The sequence below is a fragment of the Myotis yumanensis genome, unplaced genomic scaffold, assembly GCF_028538775.1.
Source record: "Myotis yumanensis isolate MYYU_CA2020_CCGP unplaced genomic scaffold, mMyoYum1.0.hap1 SCAF_10, whole genome shotgun sequence".
Taxonomy (NCBI): Eukaryota; Metazoa; Chordata; class Mammalia; order Chiroptera; family Vespertilionidae; genus Myotis; species Myotis yumanensis.
Genome location: NW_027223761.1, coordinates 5,442,794 through 5,459,950, shown reverse-complemented (window position 1 = coordinate 5,459,950; position 17,157 = coordinate 5,442,794). Strand labels below are relative to the sequence as shown.

Genomic DNA, 17,157 nt, shown 5'->3' with positions numbered 1-17,157 from the left:
GCAGACAACCTTATCGGCCTAAGCACCAACCCCTTCCGTCCATTGAAACCCCAGCTGCCCCGAGAAAGAGTCGGTGCTGTGTGGCCTTGTCCAACTTTATTGCTCAGAGGGAACAGGAAGCAGAGGGGGGCGGGCGCGGCAGTTCGCAGCCACCCTGCTCCCCTGGGGCTGGCCACCCGGGCCCTGCCGTCCAGGAGGGGTTCTGCGCGGCGCTCCGGGGACCCCTAGCCCCGGCGAACACGCACACACACTCACACACAGACAAATAAATACGGCCCGATGGCGCGGCACCCCGACCCTCCCGGGGAAGGAGCGACAGCGGCCCCTACAGGCCGCGCGCGGCAGTCGAGAGGGCCGGGTCGTCGGGAGCGCACGCCGGGGCGGCGACGGAAAGCCGAGGACTCCTCCGGCGGCGGCTCAGCTCAGCACACAGCGTTCGCGCCGGCTCAGCTGCCGGCTCAGCTTGCGGCGCCGCTGCTCCAGGCCGCGCTCCAGGCGCTCGTCCTCCTCCAGGGCGCTGGGGCGGGGCGGGGCGGGTGCGCGTCAGCCGCGGGGCCATGCCCGGCGCTCGAGGGTGCGCCCCGGGCTCCCAGCTCCCAGGCCTTCCCAGCTCCCAGCTCCCAGCTCCCAGCTCCCAGCTCCCAGCTACCGGGCCCTCCCAGCTCCCAGCTCCCGGGCCCTCCCAGCTCCCAGCTCCCAGGCCCTCCCAGCTCCCAGCTCCCAGCTCCCAGCTCCCAGCTCCCAGCTCCCGGGCCCTCCCAGCTCCCAGCTCCCAGGCCCTCCCAGCTCCCAGCTCCCAGCTCCCAGCTCCCAGCTCCCAGCTCCCAGCGCGCCCCGGCCCCACTCACATCCGCTCCTTGTGGTCCAAGTTCCGGACCAGCTCGTCGCGCTGGTTCACCAGCGACACCAACTCCTCCAGCAAGAGCTGCTCCCGGTGCTGCTGCGCCGCCGTTTTCAGCCAATCTGAGGGCGGAAGGGGCGGAGGGTCAGGAGGCACTGGCCGCGGCCCTGTCCTCCACCCAGGCCCCTGCGGCCCCATCTCCCACCTTCGATGGCCAGCATGGCCCGCAGCTCCCGGCTCAGCAGCTCGAACCTCCGCTCCAAGTCCTGCTCCTCGATGCTGGGAGGCGGAGGTGCGGGTCAGGGGAAGGGGAATGGGAGAGCCACTCCCTGGCCCCCACGCACCTCACCCCCCAGTTCTCCCGAGGGCTGGGCTGAGGGCACAGCTCTATCCTGGAGTCAGCCATCTCTTTTGTTCCAACTGTTCCCCAATTGTTGGAAGTGTATATTGTCTCCTCCCACCCCTCACCCCTTTTTATTTTAATTATTGATTTAAGAGAGAAACATTAATATTGTCGTCCCACTTACATAGCATTCATTGGTTGCTTCTTGTATGTGCCCTGACCAGAGAGCAAACCTGCAACCTTGGCCTGTGGGGATGACTTTCTAACCAGCTGAGCGGCCCCGCCAGGGTGCCCCGCCCCTTTAAAAACATAAAACAGCCCTGTGTGTGTGTTGCTCAGTGGGTTAGAGCATCGCTCCCTGCACTGAATGGTCGTGGGTTCAATCCCAGTTGGGGGACATATGGGAGGCAAACCAATGGATATATCTCCCTCTCTCCCTTCCTCTCTCTCTCTCTCTCCCTCTCTCTCTCGAATCAATGAAAAAACAAACAAACATATCCTCTGGTGAGGATTAAAAACATAATAAATGAAATAATAACTCAGTGGGATTATTTGCATGAACATTAATCAAAAACAGCAAGTGTTAAATTAAAATTATTCTGAATGATCCAAAATGCAGGACTACAAAGGCGATTGTTGCCAGAGTTGCTTCTCTGATGCCACTGGGGAAACCAGCTCAAGTCTCTCTGGGCCTCAGTTTCCCTAACTGTAAAGGAACAGGGTCAAACTAGGGCACTCAGCCCCGACCTGTCTGCACCACACTTTTCTCTCATTAGTAAAATTAGCACCAATTTAAGAGGTTCACACTTTAAACAGGAAATTGGGGGAGGAGGGGAATAAGATGGCTGAGCAATTTTTCAAAAAGATCTTCATAGAGAGAAGAAAGCAGTGAGTTGCTCTCATCAAAGGAGCAGAGCTTCTCTGCTCTGTGGGCCGGGGGTGGCCGGGTGAGGCCTGGACAGCGCGGGGCCAGCACTCACAGCAGCTGCAGCTGGTCCTGCCTCCGGATGAGAGCGTTCTTCTTGTTGACCAGTGTGAACCACTCCTGGATCAGCACCTCCTCCTGCAGCTTGTTGGCACCTGAGCCCGGCCTGACAGTCACCAGGCCCGCCCCTGAACCCGGGGCGGGGGGGGGGGGGGGGGCGCTCCCTTATGGCATCCCAGAAGCCAGAGCTGTGTGTCTCCAGCAAGCTGCTTCCCTGCTCAGGGCCTCAGCGTGCCCAGCTGTAAATGGGGACGATGAACCCAGCCTTGCCTCCCCCCAACTCCTCCCAAGGTCAGGAAGGGCTGCAGGACTGGGCAGATCGGGTGGCATGTGTTGGGGAGTGGACTCGAGATGCCTGGCCCACCTGATGCCATAAGGCTCCTCAGCTGCGTCTCCACCTCAGCTGCCCGCCCATCTATCTGCCTCTGCTCCTGTTCCAGGGCCTGCAGCTCTGCGCACACGTACTGACTTGTGTCCTGGAACCGTTGCTGGGGTAAAAAGGGAGGGGGGACAGGGTGGATTCAGCCCAGGCCCTGCCTAGGAAGTGCCCACTCATCAGCTCCTCCCACCTCAGCCCACCTTACCAGCCCAGCCTCTTCCCCTGGGTTAGGGGATGGCTCCTCCAATGGGGCACTGCCACCTGCAGACAGAGACCAGCCTAAGGCACCTCCTACTGACACCTGTCCCCAAGAGGCCCCCAGTGCAGGATCAATGAGCAGCTGGAGTTAAGCTGGGTTCACCCCTTCAAAACGACTCACCAGAGGGCTGCTGTGGGGCTGGGGCTGGGGCTGGGGCTGTGGGTGGGCTGGAGGCAGGGCTCAGGCCTTCCTGTGGAGGAAGGAGACAGTGACGGCTTGGAGGGGTTCCCCAACAATCCCACCCTGGACCCAGCCAGAGCCTTACACATGGAGGGAAGGACCCACAATTCCATACCCTGCCCATCCAGCTGTGTCTCCAGTCCTGCATGCACAGCACCCCAGCCCCTAGCTCCTCTAGGAAGAATTCTCCATCCCTGGCCCTGTGGTCCTGGCCAGTCGACTCCCACTCTCTGAGCCTCACCAACCTTGTTCCTGGGTCCTCACAGAGTATTGGTGAGAGTCAGGGATGAAAGGCTGTGAAGCGGCCAACTTCGGCCTCTCTTCCCATGGAGCTCCCTCTCTCCGGCCACCTCTGACTCCTGTCACCTGGTGCTGGCATCTCCATCATGGCCAGGGCCCCACATAGGGACAGAGCTGGCCTGATGTGGCCATCCTGAGCCAGCACCTCCACTACTGACCAGAAGGGGGTGCTCTCCTGTTACCAATTTCTATGCCTAGAGCCAGCCCCACTTCACATACCACTCAGAACAGGAAAGTTGCCTGGAACTACCCATTTTAGACTGGAAGGGCAGGACTGGCCCCTGATGTGCCTGCCCCTGGCGACTCCCGGGGACAGACCTGGGGGCCCCCAACTTTCAGCTCAGCTGACAGCCAGGCTCCATTGATGGCTCCTGCTCTAGGTCACCCCACTGTCCACCCCACCCTGCACCCCTCTGAGGGAGCCCTAGACACCCCTTGCTCAGGTGCCATCTCTCTGGCCTGAGTCAGTGGTGGCCTCCTCACCAGCCACTACCCATGCCCTGCCTGCTGACAACCCTAAGGCCACAACTGAAGGGTCTTCCTAAAACCGCCACCTCGCCAGCCCCCAGCCTCGCTGCCAAGGCCTACCGGCAGCTGCAGCCTCAACTCCCACTACTCTGAACCCCACCCAGTCGCCACCCTCCAGCTACAGTCCTGGACTTCACTTCCCCAAGTAGCTTCCTCGGCCTGGAGTCAACTTGACCTTCATGACCCGGCTCAGCTCCACCCCCTCCAGAAGCCCCTCTGGCTCCCAAACCGCTTTCTGTTTCCCTCTGTGACCTTCATGCCGCCTGAAGCGCCCCACCCCCCCAGCCCCAGGCTGGGCAGATGCTTCCTCCGTGGCCTCCTGGGCCACCCCCATCATAGCCCTACCCCCCACCCCATCATGGCTGTTGGTTCCCCATGTCTCCCTGGCCAGAAGTAGCCCCTGCAGACAGGGTGGGGCCCAGAGAATGCACTCAGAGTACACTGATTAACCTAAAACATTATTATTATATTATCATTAGAGAACAGCTGACATTGATTCAGCATTCATACGCTGGGCACTATGCATGTATTAGCTCATTTAATTCTCCCAACAACCCTGAGAGGCAGGGACAACTACTATTCCCACTTCACAGATGAGGAAATGGAGGGTCAGAGACGAGGCTCATACAGAGCCTGGCCTGGGGCCCAGGGCTGTCTAATCCAAAGGTTTGTTCCCAGCTTGGCCACCGATTTGCTGCTTGCCTCTGGGCTGCACAAAACCACTGGGCCTCTGTGTTCTTGAATGTCAGATGGGAAGAAATCCCAGCCCTGTGTAACCTGGACTTGCAGGCTCCAGAAAGACACTGAGGGAAAACACAGGTCCCGTTTTAGAAAGCTCCCTGAAGTGGGTTTCAAGGCGACTCTGCAAAGAACTGTCATGCGTTTGCCTCTCATCACCAGGAAAAGAGCACAGCGTGTGTGTCAGTGGCTTTCCCAGGGTCACACGACCAGTCACTAGTGCTGGGCCCAGAAGAAGGCACCATTTAGGAGTGCAGGCTCAGAAGCTGGGTTCACACCTGTATCAACTCCCTTTGCCTCTTTCATCCTCTCCCTGAGCCTCAATGTTCTCACCTGCAAAATGGGAGAGTCATTCCTCCCTGGAAGGAAGGGGCATTGTGAGGAGTCAGTGAGGGCTTGTGGAGGCAGGCCCGGCACACAGCTAGAGCTCAACCACCAGGCAGGCAGAGGCAGGACAGGGGAGAAGCCACAACCTCAGCAGCCACTGAGCTTACTCACACCAGCCCTGGTGGGAATCCCAACACTTCCTCATGTATGGCCCAAATTCCCCTTCCTACGCCCTGATGTATGGCCCCTGCTCCGGGAAGCCCTGCTGAACCGCGCCAGAGGCATCCTGCCCTCCTCATGGCATGGCTTCAGCCCCACCCCAGCTTCGAGGTGCCTGACTTCATCCTACTCCAGGGCATGGGGAGTGCCCAAGGGTGAGGCCAGGCCTGACATTCCCCGGCTGCACACAAGAAGCATGGGGGATGGGAGAGGCCAAGGAGGAGAAGTCCTCTCCAGTCCCACTGGTCCGATACCTCCTGTGGGACAGGAGCAGGAAGAGGCCTGGCTCGGAAGGACCAGGTACTGAACTTGGGCCCAGAAGCTGTAGGATGAAGCCTCCCCTCTATTTTATTTTTTTATATTTTGATTAATTTCGGAGAGGATGGGAGAGGGAGGGAGGATCGAAACATCCATGATGAGAGAGAATCATTGATTGGCTGCCTCCTGGTCCATAGGTAGAGAGATGCTCAACCACTGAGCTACGCCACTGGGAGGCCACTGCCATTCACAAGGCTGTGTCCAGAGGCCAACAGACTGGCTAGGTGGGTGGTGGTGCCCCTCTGACTCCTGTCCATCACACCTCCTATGGGTGGCTTTGGGCCTCCCTGTCTCTCATCCCCGGCTCAGTGCTGTGTCTCTGATGCTGCCCTCCAGGCTTCTGCTCCCCAGGCTGCCTCACCACCACCTGCGGACCTGACCCGAGAGGCCTGGCAGTTCCCTACGCAAGACCGGAGATGTCCTGCTGCCGTGGTTTTGCTTGTGCGGGCCCCTCCACTTTAGAACCGCCCCTCCCATTCTCCCCCTGGGAAACCTGCCTGTCCTATGGGCCTGGCTCAAAAAAGGCTTTCCAGTTTATTCCCTCCTTTCCTGAGAACTCAGGAGCCATCCCCGGGCAGCTGAAGGCTGGAGTGGCCTGACAGGCAGGATGATGTAGTGGACGGACCCCAGCTGGAAGCCCATGGCCTGGACTTCAGTGGCTCTGAGTCCCTGAGCAAACCCCTGCCCTCTCTGGGACCATCTCCCCTTTAAGGTCTGTAGTGACCAGGTGACACCCCCCACCCAATCTCTGACCTAAGACCTGCAGGGGCTGAGAGTACAGGGGTGCCCAGCAGGGTCTCCAATCTCCAACCTCCCCTTATCACAGAAAAGAGGAAATTGGTCTCCGGCATCTGGAGTTAAAGACCCGAGTCAGAGAACGGTGTTGGGAGGCCCTGCATGGCCCCCTTGGGTATGGAAAACCTTGCCCCCACCTTGCAAGGCAGCGATTGCTACTGGTTAACCCGGGGCCACCTGCAGGGGAAGAAAGGCCCAGCCCCCTCTAAAGGCCGCATAGAGTGCTGCCCTGAGTGCTGACAGCCTGGAGCCTTCTGGGAATTTCCTTCCAGAGCCCATGATTCCAAGAGGGGTGCCAAGAGTAAAGACCACCAGCAGGTGCCTAAGGCTGGCGGCCGCGGCCAGGGCTCTTCCCCGCAGGCGCTTTGGGCCCGTGGGCCTCGCTGACTCCTCCGCTGCACCGAGGTCCCTCTGATCAGAGAGTGTCCCCCCAGCCCTGCTGGGTACCCCTCCCCCTCGCCAGCTCTGCCCTGGGGCCCCTCGGGACCCGCCCCTTTGCTCCCCAGGACCCACACCCCGGGGCGGCACTCACCGCGGCCGTGGCTCCCGAGTCGGGGTCTTCCGTGGAGAAGGAGTTGCTGTTCCGCAGCCGCGAGCGCCTCTTCTTCAGCAGGTCGGCGTCCCGCACGTGGGAGAAGGAGCCGTGTGCGCGGGGCGGGGGCACCGGCCCGGCCTCCCCGTTCACCGAGGACCGCCGCAGCCGCACGCCGCCTCCCGCGCCCGGCGCTCCGGCCCCGTTCACCAGCGCCTCAGCCGCGGGCACCGACGCGCGGGCTCCGGGGCCCTCGGCCGGGGCCTCCGCGGAGCGCGCCTCCTGGGCGGCCTCGGCCCCTTGGTCCTTGGACGCCTCCTCGGGGGCTGCCCCTTCCCCGCGGCTCGCCGCCTCCTTCGGCTCCTTGGGCTCCTCGGGCGACTCTGCCCGGTGCTCCCGCAGCCTCTGTGCCAGGCCACTGGCGTCCAGGTCGTCGGGCGGGCTGGGCTGGGTGCTGGCTACGCGGTACGTGCCAGCTCCGCCGCCGCCCTCCAGCTGCACCAGCTGCAGCTCCTGCCCCGTGCAGAAGGCGCGGATCTGGCACAGGTAGGTCATGACTATCAGCTTGTCCGGCACCGACAGCAGCACCATGTCCGCGGGCTCCAGCAGCCGGGACACGCCCAGGGCCGCGAAGCCATCGAAGGCCTAGGAACCGAGTGCTTGGCGTCAGCGGTGGCAGCGCGGTTGGCGGTTGTTGCCCAGCTACGCGGTGGCCCCCCCTGGACCGCCCGGGGTCCCCACGACCCGCATGCCAGGGTTTGCCTAGCAACGCCTTCACTCTCCTATTGGAGGAAGAGTAGCAACAGGGCAACGCTCATGTAACCCAGCAACTGCTCACGAAGGAGTGGTTTTGGAAAAACCAACTAGTGGAAATATGCTTTAAAAACCCACACAACTAAACGATGGAAAATGAACAATTTCAATCTTAAAAGACCAAAAGGATAAAAGGTGGCAGAACTTCCAAAAGCCGCGGCTGGGGCCCGCCAGCCCAGATTCCTCTCCCACAGATACTGGGACCGCAATCCTGGACCTAGGCTCTAGTCTAGACCAGAGGTTCTCAACCTGTGGGTCGCGACCCCTTTGGGGGTGGAACGACCCTTTCACAGGGGTCGCCTAAGACCATCAGAAAACACATATATAATCACATATTGTTTTTGTGATTAATCCCTATGCTTTACTTATGTTCAATTTGTAACAATGAAAATACATCCTGCATATCAGATATTTACATTACGATTCATAACAGTAGCAAAATGACAGTTATGAAGTAGCAACGAAAGTAATTTTATGGCTGGGGGTCCCCACAACATGAGGAACTGTATGAAAGGGTCTCGGCATTAGGAAGGTTGAGAACCACTGCTCTAGACCCTCCTTCCCGCCTGGTACTGCTCCCTCCCCAGCTCACCTGCTTGTTGTTCTGCTTGATGTTGAGTGGGTCGAGGGAGGCATAGTCGCTGTGGAGAGAACTCTGGTCAGAGGCTGGTCCACACACCCTCCTGGCGGGCTCCCCACTTCATTCCCACCCCCTTTGGTGGCTCACATCTTGTCTGGGTAGAATCGGTGCAGGATGGCACAGAAAGCCAAACCGTTGCGCCAGGATGTAGTAAAGTTGGTGACTCGGACGCCCCGGTAGCCAGCGGTGACCTCCTGGCACCACTCCAGTAGGGACTGGCTGGAGCTGACCAGGGTAGGTAGTGCCTGGGGACACAGGGATGGGCTTAGGGAATGGGAACATGTGCCCTCTGCCCCTTGGGCATAAAACAGCCCCAGCTCTGGGTTTGTAGGAGGCACCAGAGACCACTGGCCAGAGCCTTGGAGCCAGGCAAGAGTTTCCAGCTCTGGGGTTCTCTACCAAAGTCACCTAAGAGATCAGTGGCTCCCAGGCAAGACCAGAGGTCACAGCAGCCACACCTCAAGGTCAGCCCAGAAAAATCAGCTTAAGGATGTCCCACTCCATGCAGCCCAGGGCAGACAGGGTGGGGGAGCCAGGGTATCCTGAGAGGAAGGGGTGAGGGGGCTCCTGGAAGCTGAGCCCGTCCCACCTCACCCGAGTCGACCAGGTGGGTCCATGCAGAGCCGCCGTTAGCTCAGCCCCAGGTTAGTGGAAAGCAGAAGACTGGGCCCTCGGCAGCCCCCATTCCCTACCTGGCTGCTGGGCAGCCTCCCGTCCTCTTCAGGCTCCTCTGGGGAAGAGGCCCCTGAGGGCCTGGGCACCCCAGCCCCTGCCCCACTGGCCACCTGTGTCTCAGTCAGGCCGGCCTCAGCTTCTCTCCCCTTCTCGGTTCCCAAGACCCCAGCCTCTGCTTCCTGGGCCTCAAAAACACCAGATTGGTTCTCTGGAGGACCTAAAGCTTCCACCTCTGCTTCAGGGGCTCCCCACACCCCAGACTTGGCCTCTGAAATCCCCAAATCCCCAGCCTCCAACTCCTGGACCCTCAAAACTGCAGTCTCTGCCTCTGCTCCCTGGGACCTTAAAACTCTATGCTTAGTAACTGGGGCCTTTAACGCCTCATACATGAAGCTCCCGCAGAGCCCAGCCTCTGCCTCCAGGACCCCAGAGACCTTAGCGTTCTCAGCCTCCAAATCGGTCCTTTCTGTCTGTTGAGTCCCCAGTCCCTCAGCCTCTGCCATTCCAACCTCTGGCCCTGAGTCCCCTGAATCCCCCATCTCTGTCTCCTGGGCCCCTGCTGTCTCAGTCCCCACCCCTGGGGCCCCTGAACCCCCAGCTGCTACCTCCTGGGTCCCCAATATCTCAGCTTCTGCTGTCTCAGTCCCCACCCCTGGGACCCCTGAACCCCCAGCTGCTACCTCCTGGGTCCCCAATATCTCAGCTTCTGCTGTCTCAGTCCCCACCCCTGGGACCCCTGAACCCCCAGCTGCTACCTCCTGGGTCCCCAATATCTCAGCTTCCGCTGTCTCAGTCCCCACCCCTGGGATCCCTGAACCCTCTACCTCTGCTTCGTGGACTCTTGCTACCTCAGATTCTATCTCAGGGACCCTTGAACCCTCAGCTGTTTTCTCCTGGGTCCCCAGTATCTTTGCCTTTACTGTCTCAGCCTCAAACCCTGGAGACTCAGAACCTGCTACTTCTGTTTCCTGGGTCCCTGATGCCTCAGATTTTACTGCCGAGACCCCTGACTCTCCCACCTCTGTCTCCTTGGCCCCCAATATTGCAGGCTCTGCTATCTCAGCTTCTATTCTCAGTATCCCCGAGCCCCCTGTTATCACCTGGGCCCCCAATATCTCAGTCTCTGCCACCCCTGTCCTTATTCTCAGAACTCCTGAAGCCCCAGCCTCTGTTTCCTGGGTCTCCGGTTCCTCAGACTCTGCCATCCCAGCGGCTTCTGACTCAGGGACCCCCGATCTCACTGCCTCTGTCTCCGGGGCCTCCAACCTTTCAGCTTCTGCTGTCTCGCTCTCTATCTTTGGGAACGCTGATCCCTCTGCTTCTGTCTCCTGGGTCCCCAAAACCTCTGATTCCGTCATCCCCATCTCTGTCCCCAGGACGCTCAAGACCCCAGTTTCTACCTCCCAGACCCCCAGATCCCTAGACATTGCCCCCTGGTCAGCTGTGGGTGGGGCTTCCTGGGACCTGCTCACCTGGGGCCTGGTGCTTGCTGCTCCAACAGAGGGGCCCTGCTCCAGGCCTGTCCCCCCAACACCAGAGGCCCCGCTCCTCACCTCTGCACCCTCTCTCTCCTGGCCTGCTGCAGCCCTGGACCCCTCAGAGTCACTGAGATGCCTGGAATGCCCTGCAGGCTCTGCTGGGGGTGAGCTCTGGACAGTAGGAGCCTCATCCCGGGTCCTGACCCCTGTCCTCCCCTGAGAGGCCCTCAGAGGAACCTCAGGAGTTCCCCTGAACCTTGCCTCAGACATCACCCCTGCAGCCTCTGGTCCCTTAGTGTCCACATGTCTCACCTTTGACCTCTGCTCAGCATCCACTTGACTAACTTCTGAACTCTCTTCAGCCTCCCCAGTTCTGACCTCTGACCTCTTGGTGTTCACGCCTCTGGGTTCTGACCCCTGCTCAGTGTCCACCCCACTGGCCTCTGGCCTGTCCCCAATGGTGCCTTCCTCAGCCTTGACTTTCTGCCCTTCCAAAGAGTTTCTGCAGCCTCCGTCCTCAACACCTGGGCTCGGCCTGGCTCCCTGGGCCTCTGTCCCTTCCTGAGGGCTTGCCTGGGCCTGGGTCTCCCCAGCAGAACGCACTCCTGCTGGGGGAGCCCCTGAGGCTTTGGGGGCCTCATCTTTCCCTTGGGGGACTGAGGGCCAGGGGGCATCAGAGCCTTTCCGGAGCCGAGGGGCCGGGATGGGGGCCAAATCCTGGTCTGGATGTCTTGAGGACCTGAGGAGAGAGCAGGAGGGGGCGTTGGAGGAGTCAGTGGCCCCCCACTCTCAGCCCCAACCCCCCCTTCCCCTCAGATTGCTGGGGTGCAGGAGAGGTAGGTTGGTAGAGGGAGTGCAGCTTCCTAACTGGTCAGGGCATGGGGGTGGGGCTGGTTCCAAAGCTCACCTTGTCTCCAGTGGGGTTCCGGGGGGCCTTGGGGCTTCAGGCCCCACCTGGCCCCCGACTACAGTAGCTGGTTCTGACCCCTGGCCCCGGGAGGCCCTGGCTGGGGGCGCAGGGACACTCACAGGGGCTGGGCTGGTATCCTCAGTACTAGACGGGCTGGCAGCTGGGGAAGAAGGAAGGAGGGCGGTGCTGAGGCCTGGGCGCCATGACTGGAGGTCCAGTCCCCATCCAACCCCGGTCTAGGCCTCACCTGCCTGCCGGGGCTGTGCCCGGCCCTCCTCCTCCTCACGGAGTGTCTTCAGCTCTCGAGGGGGATCTGGGGAAGGGTTTGGAGGGGCAGGTTCAGCTCAAGGCAGAGCCCTGAAGGTCTGACCCCCTCCCTCCAACTAGAGCGCTGGGCCTACCTGGGAGCCGCCCCGGCCTGAGGGCACCGCCCCGGCCTGCGAGGAGAGACAGGCCCGAGAATGCAGAGAAGAAGAGAGAGAACCAGGAGGACAGACAGAAAAAAAGCCTTAATAAGCTAACGGGAGGGTAAGGAAGCTGGCGACAAGCATAAGCGTGGGTGGTGAGGGGGGACTGCAGCCCCTCTCTGCGCCTTGGGCACAGTTGTTATAGGACAAGTACAAGGTGGGGGAGGCACCACCCAGGGGTGGAGAGGGCCAGGGGCACGGGGACCCTAGGAACGCATCCTGCAGGACTCAGCCAAGGACCCAGGCCACCACAGGACCAGGGGCCAAGTCTGGACAACAGGGTGGCAGGGCAGGGCAGAGCTGCCTGGGCAATAGCGAGCTCCCGTCACTGGGCGTGCACATGGCAAGTGGCTTATATATGGTCTTGGTGGTCAGTCCACGTCCACGGCCGTGAGCCTACCTGGCGGGGGGGCCTGAGCCCGAGCCTCAGGGGCCCCGGGACCATTAGCCTCCTCCTCGTCACTCTCAGCAAAGTCGTCCAAGTTGCCCACGTCACTAGGCTTCACGCTCATAAGGCTCGCAAGACTCTGCATGTCATCATCCCTGGGGGTCAGAGGTCAGGAGTAAGGGTTGGGGTCGGAGATGGAAAACTAGGGCCAAGGAGGGCGGGCGGACACTCACGTGGCACGGCCCTCTCGCAGCAGCACCCCTGAGAGGGTGAGGCTCAACTCCGCGTGTACCACCTTCACCGACTTGGCCTTCAGCCGCAGCTGCAGCGGAACCTGGGCAGGCACGGGCCCCACGTGGCGGGCCAGGTCCACCTCGGCTGAGGCCAGCACCTTCCGCTGCCCCTTGGACTCCTGTGGGCCAGGGGGAGGGGCTGGAGGAATGAGCACAGTGCTGCCCCAGCGTCCCCAAGACCCCAGCCCCCAGCCCACCACAGGCACTCACATTTTCAATAACAAACGTCCACTCTTTGGCCTCATACTGGTCCACGTGGGGGTCCTGGGAAAAGGGGGCACAGGTGAGCACAGGGGCTGCTGGGGGAGGGGCGGGGCCGGGAGAAGAGCCTGCGCCCTGTGCCAGATCAGAAGGTGTTGGTTGGGGCCTTCCCACGTGCTGGTCCATCCCGCCTGGGCTGCCCCTAGCTTCTCCTGACCCCGCTGTCTCTCCTAGAGCCGGTGGCAGGTAAATGTGACCTCCTCCAAGGAGGCCTCCTGGCCACTCATGCTGAACAGGCAGTCCCTGCTGCAATTCTTGGTCTCACCAGTCTTTCCTCTTTGGAGTGACAGCCCAGCAGGGGAGCCCTGTGGTTGCCTGGGTCTGTGATCGCCAGCCCAGTCCCTTCCATGTGGAGGGCGAGAGACTCACCCTGTACAGGGTCACGGAGATGTCCACATTCTCAGGTACCATCCACACCACGGTGCCCCGGTAAGGGTTCTGGATGCCCGGCTGCCAGCTGTGGGCCTACAATGAGCAGTCTGAGTCCTCCCCTAATCTTAACTTTTCCCCTCGCCCTTTGCCCTTGTCTTCAACCTTGACCGCATCTTTCTCTCCATTCTGTGGATTCTGATCTGAACCGGAGTCCACGACCCCATCAGCCCTCACCCACTTTACCCACACCCCCCCTCACTGGCCCCACCCCTAACCTGTATCCCCAGCTAACATCTCCCCCACCTTGGAGCAGATGCGTCGGTTCCGACGGGTCCACACCACCACCAACTTATCCGGTTGCCTGGGAGGGGTGGGGGAGAAGCGGGGGGCTGCTCAGTCAGGCTGCCCAGCTTCTTCATGTCCCCCAGGGTGTTCCCTCAGCCCTCATTCCCCTCCCCCAGGAGAGGGCATGGACAGCCCCTTATCTGAAGCCACAGGAGCAGGGTGGGGCTGCTCAGGCAGGGTGGGGCCCAGGGCAGAAGGGCAAAGGCCCCATGTAGGTCAGCGGGATCATGAAGACAGGGAGCAAGGGGCCGGCACACAGCAAGGACCCTGCAATAGGCACAGCCCAGGCTGAAAGACGTCCCTTCACTCACAATATTTGTGAAGTGCTTCTTAGGGGCAGAGCAGAGCAAAGCAGAGGCAGGACCCTTCTGGGCTCAGAACAACAAAGGTGGGGGGAGAGTGCTGATCAGGAAGAAAAAGACATTAAGCTGACTTCATGTCGTGCCTGCACAGTCTCCTCAAGATTGGATGTGGGAGCAGAGGCATGAGTGGGGGAGGGATGGGCTGTGTGAGGACTCCAGGTAGAATGGTCAGTGCAAGGTCCAAGTTTGGGGGGAGGCCCTGAGTCAGAGCAGGGGGCAGGGGTGCGAGGTGGTCAGAGAGTCAGAGGGTCCACTGTTTTTAGACCCCCTCCCAGGGCCTGCTATGCCCAGTCCTTTGCTGGGCCCAGGGACCCGGCCCTGCGTTCCACCTCTCAAACCCAGAGCCCTGGCCCCTAGCTCTGCAGGGCGCCTGACTCCTGTGAGGGGCCTCAGGGAAGACCTCCAGGTTCTATCTGAGCTGAACAGCACAAGCAGGGCAGACGCCGAGGGCAGGCAGCGATGTGAGGAGACAGACAAGTCAAGAGGAGAGTGTGCGGGGCCCAGGCCCGGGCACGGAGCTAACACATGCTGGGCCGTGGAGGAAGAGGGTCCTTCGGGTTAGAGGGTCCACTGCTGCCCAGGAGGGTGGGGTGGTTGAGGGCAGCACAGGAGCCCGCCTTGCCTGCATCCAGCCCCCTGCCAGGGCACTTGAGCTCACCCACTCACTGCCCCTCTGGAGTCTGAGCCAAGATAAATGGCTCACTTGTCAAACCCTGAGGAGGCTGAGACCTGGAGAGCTTGGGGGGCCAGGAAAGGTCACCCAGCTGACCCTAGAGCCTCAAGCTCCTCTCCCCAACCCCAAACAGCAGGGGGTGGCTGAGCAGGGGTATCCATGGGGCCTTCCCAGAAAGGGGAAGTGGGCAAGGGGTGCCTAGGGAGGGCGGGGCCTGGCCAAGCTGTGTGACTCAGGCTGGGCACGCCCTCCGGGGAGCTGGGACCTGGATAGTGGCAGCTCCCTAACCTGGGCTCAGAAGCCCAGGAGGCCCTGACTGCCCCCCCCCCCCCCCCCCCCCGTGACTCACATGCGCTGACACTGCCCACACCCTTGGCCTGCTCTCCGGGACCGTGTCCAGTATCCTCTGACCTTACCCAGGGTGCCAGGGTAGAAGGTAGAAGCCAGAGGCCAGAGTCCCCTCCCATACCAGCCCTGTGCTGTGCCACCCCGGCCAGCCCGTCTGCTCCGGGCCTCGCTGAAAGGGCTGGCCCAGGCAAGACCAGGAATATGGCAGCTACCTCGGGGACCCCAAGGTCCCTTCCTGCCCCAGCAGCCCTTCCTCCTGGGAGCCTAAATTTAGCCTGGCGGGTAAGATCCCCTCAGCTGTGCCCTAATCCAGCCAAGGGAAGCTGACACCAGTGAACACATATATTTAGGGTGTGACGCAGGGGCCTAGGCAGCTGTGGAGAATGAGATACCCCTGGGTCCTCTGGCAGCCCAGGCCAGGTCCCGGACCCCCACACGTCTCCCCCACCCCACTGCCTTGCCCTCTCCAGGCCTCCCCTTCCCGGACCCACAACCTCGGAGGCCCCTTTAAGCCACTCCCGCCTCCATCCTCATCCCTCCCAGTGCTCAGTTTCCCCTTTTAAGGACATTGTGGCGATGAACCCAGCCTCCCAGAGCACAGTCTGGCTGGGGGGGGGGGGGGTGTTCTCTGGCTCAACAAGTGGGCAGGGGAGGAGGGGACAGCATCCTTGTTCTGAGCTGGACTGAGGCCCTTGAAGGCTTCTGCCCCAGCCTGGCTGCCGGCACCTCCAGACTGGCCACCTTGAACCCACCCCTCCGGCCCCAAACATGAGGCCTCCCTTCCCCCAGCCCTGAGCGCAGCTGAGGGAAGTGTGGGCGCAGACAGTCTCAGGCCGGAAGTCCTGACTCCACTCCCTCAAGGCTCCCACACCCCCAACTCCAGGGGTTCCACAAGCGGCAAGGGCCCTTCTGAGCATCTGTGCCTGGACAGCAGGGGCAGAGCCAGGGTGGGGGCCACTGTGGTCCTTGCGCTGGGGACGGGGCTCCCTCGGCTCCAAGGGCTGGATGGGGTCCCAGCCGGGGGTCCGGGGCCTCCGCCCACTCACCATTTCTTGGTGCACTCCACCACCAGCTCGTGGTAACAGGCCACGAACTGGAACTTGGCGGCCCGTTTGCCCACGCGCTGCAGGCGCTTCCACACCGAGGTCATGGCCCCGCCGCCCCGCTGCTCAGAGCCCCGGCTCCCGCTGGCCCGCGACCGCTGGCCCCGCCCCGGTCCCCATGGCTCCCGGCTCCTGGCCGCGCTGCCCGCCCCGTCGGTGCGGAGGTGCCTGAGGCTCGGCCCCGGGCCGCTGTCCGGGCTGCCGCCGGCGGGTCTGGCTGAGACGCCGGGGGCGGCCGCCGGGGAGCGTCCGTCCCTGGAGCGCTAAGCGGAGCGCGCCGTTTCCTGGAGCCGCACCCCCGTCGGAAGGCGGGCGGGGCTCCGGCGGCCGCGGGCGCGGGGCGGGGCGGGGCGGCCGGGCTTCCGGGGCCTTTCACCGAGACCGAGAGGGGGAGGGCGGGCCTGCAGCGCCCGCTCGTTGCGCTCCGAGGCGGTGTGGACGCGCTGGCGGGGGAGAGGGTGACAGCACCTCGGGGCGCCTCCCTGCCTGCCCACGGCCCCGCGGGGTCCGTGCCGGTGGCCCCATTTCACAGGCTGGGAAACAGAGGCCCAGGAAAGGGAGGAGACTTGCTCAGGGTCACAGTGCGAGTCTGGACCGGAGCCAACCGCACTCACACCGGGTGGCAGGAGGAGGAGCCAGGGACCGGCCCGGTGGCTCTACCTGCGGACGGCACCCGTCTGCCCGTCAGCAGGAAGCCAGTCCCAGCAGCAAGCGGAGCTGGAGGTTCAGACCGTCCACAGTGCGTGACCCGGCAGAGCGCACCACCGGTTAAACAGGAGTCATTAGAGTCCCGCCTTTCACGGTGATGGAGAGGATGGAACCTTGGGCAGTTGTGTTTGTACCTGGGAACCTTACAGTTTGAGGTTTCATGGCGTAGAACCCGTTATCACTAACGGGACTGCGTGTTGGCGCTCCCTCCCCGGGAAGTCCGCCTTGGGTGTCAGCCACTGTTCACACCTAGATTAGAGCCCATCGCACCCGCCCGCCCGGTATGGTAATGAGCCGCAGGTGTCAGGCCGAGTTAGAGAACCGGCCCGGCAGCACATCAGCTAGTTCCCTCCCCCCAGCGCCCGAGCTCTGCAAGGTTGGTGAGCGGACAGAGAAGCCTGGTGCTTGATAAACACTCCATTTACACAGGTGGCCTCATCTGCCAGGAGCACCGGCCGCGTCGTCTCCAGGAGACAAGAAACTGGGCGTGGGTCTGCGCAACCCCAAAGCCTAAGTGTGCGACTTCCTGGTCCTGTTCTCGCTTCTTGGTCTCAGTTATGGGGTGATGCCCAGCCGG

At 61.9% G+C, this 17,157-nt stretch overlaps 1 protein-coding gene across 11 annotated transcripts; it reads right to left on the bottom strand.

Moving 5' to 3' along the window:
• Positions 1 to 77: 77 nt before the first annotated feature.
• On the bottom strand, positions 78 to 16,179 carry EHBP1L1 (EH domain binding protein 1 like 1). 11 transcript variants are annotated; one of them, XM_070427500.1, is made up of 21 exons: positions 15,816 to 16,179; positions 13,345 to 13,402; positions 13,039 to 13,134; positions 12,619 to 12,672; positions 12,349 to 12,527; positions 12,128 to 12,270; positions 11,662 to 11,697; positions 11,508 to 11,573; positions 11,258 to 11,420; positions 10,345 to 11,089; positions 8,890 to 9,051; positions 8,285 to 8,442; positions 8,150 to 8,198; positions 6,745 to 7,389; positions 2,928 to 2,997; positions 2,754 to 2,809; positions 2,534 to 2,657; positions 2,165 to 2,264; positions 1,047 to 1,120; positions 849 to 963; positions 78 to 517 (listed from the first exon to the last, which is right to left on the bottom strand). In XM_070427500.1, the coding sequence occupies exons 1-21, from the start codon at positions 15,917 to 15,919 to the stop codon at positions 418 to 420; spliced, it is 3,297 nt and encodes a 1,098-aa protein (XP_070283601.1). In that variant the 5' UTR covers positions 15,920 to 16,179; the 3' UTR covers positions 78 to 417. The 11 variants fall into 11 exon arrangements, with proteins under 11 accessions (XP_070283601.1, XP_070283603.1, XP_070283597.1 ...); XM_070427502.1 differs by having other exon boundaries at positions 10,663 to 11,089; positions 15,816 to 16,178; XM_070427496.1 differs by having other exon boundaries at positions 8,890 to 11,089; positions 15,816 to 16,178.
• Positions 16,180 to 17,157: the final 978 nt, after the last annotated feature.

Bases quoted from the DNA above. Each gene is read 5' to 3' on its own strand.
- EHBP1L1 (XM_070427496.1), bottom strand. From the start codon at position 15,919: ATGACCTCGGTGTGGAAGCGCCTGCAGCGCGTGGGCAAACGGGCCGCC. The intron at 12,271-12,348 runs GTGAGTGTCCGC...TCTGACCCCCAG, and splicing joins CTGCGAGAGGGCCGTGCCAC to GGATGATGACATGCAGAGTC. The intron at 964-1,046 runs GTGGGAGATGGG...TTCCGCCCTCAG, and splicing joins GGCCATGCTGGCCATCGAAG to ATTGGCTGAAAACGGCGGCG.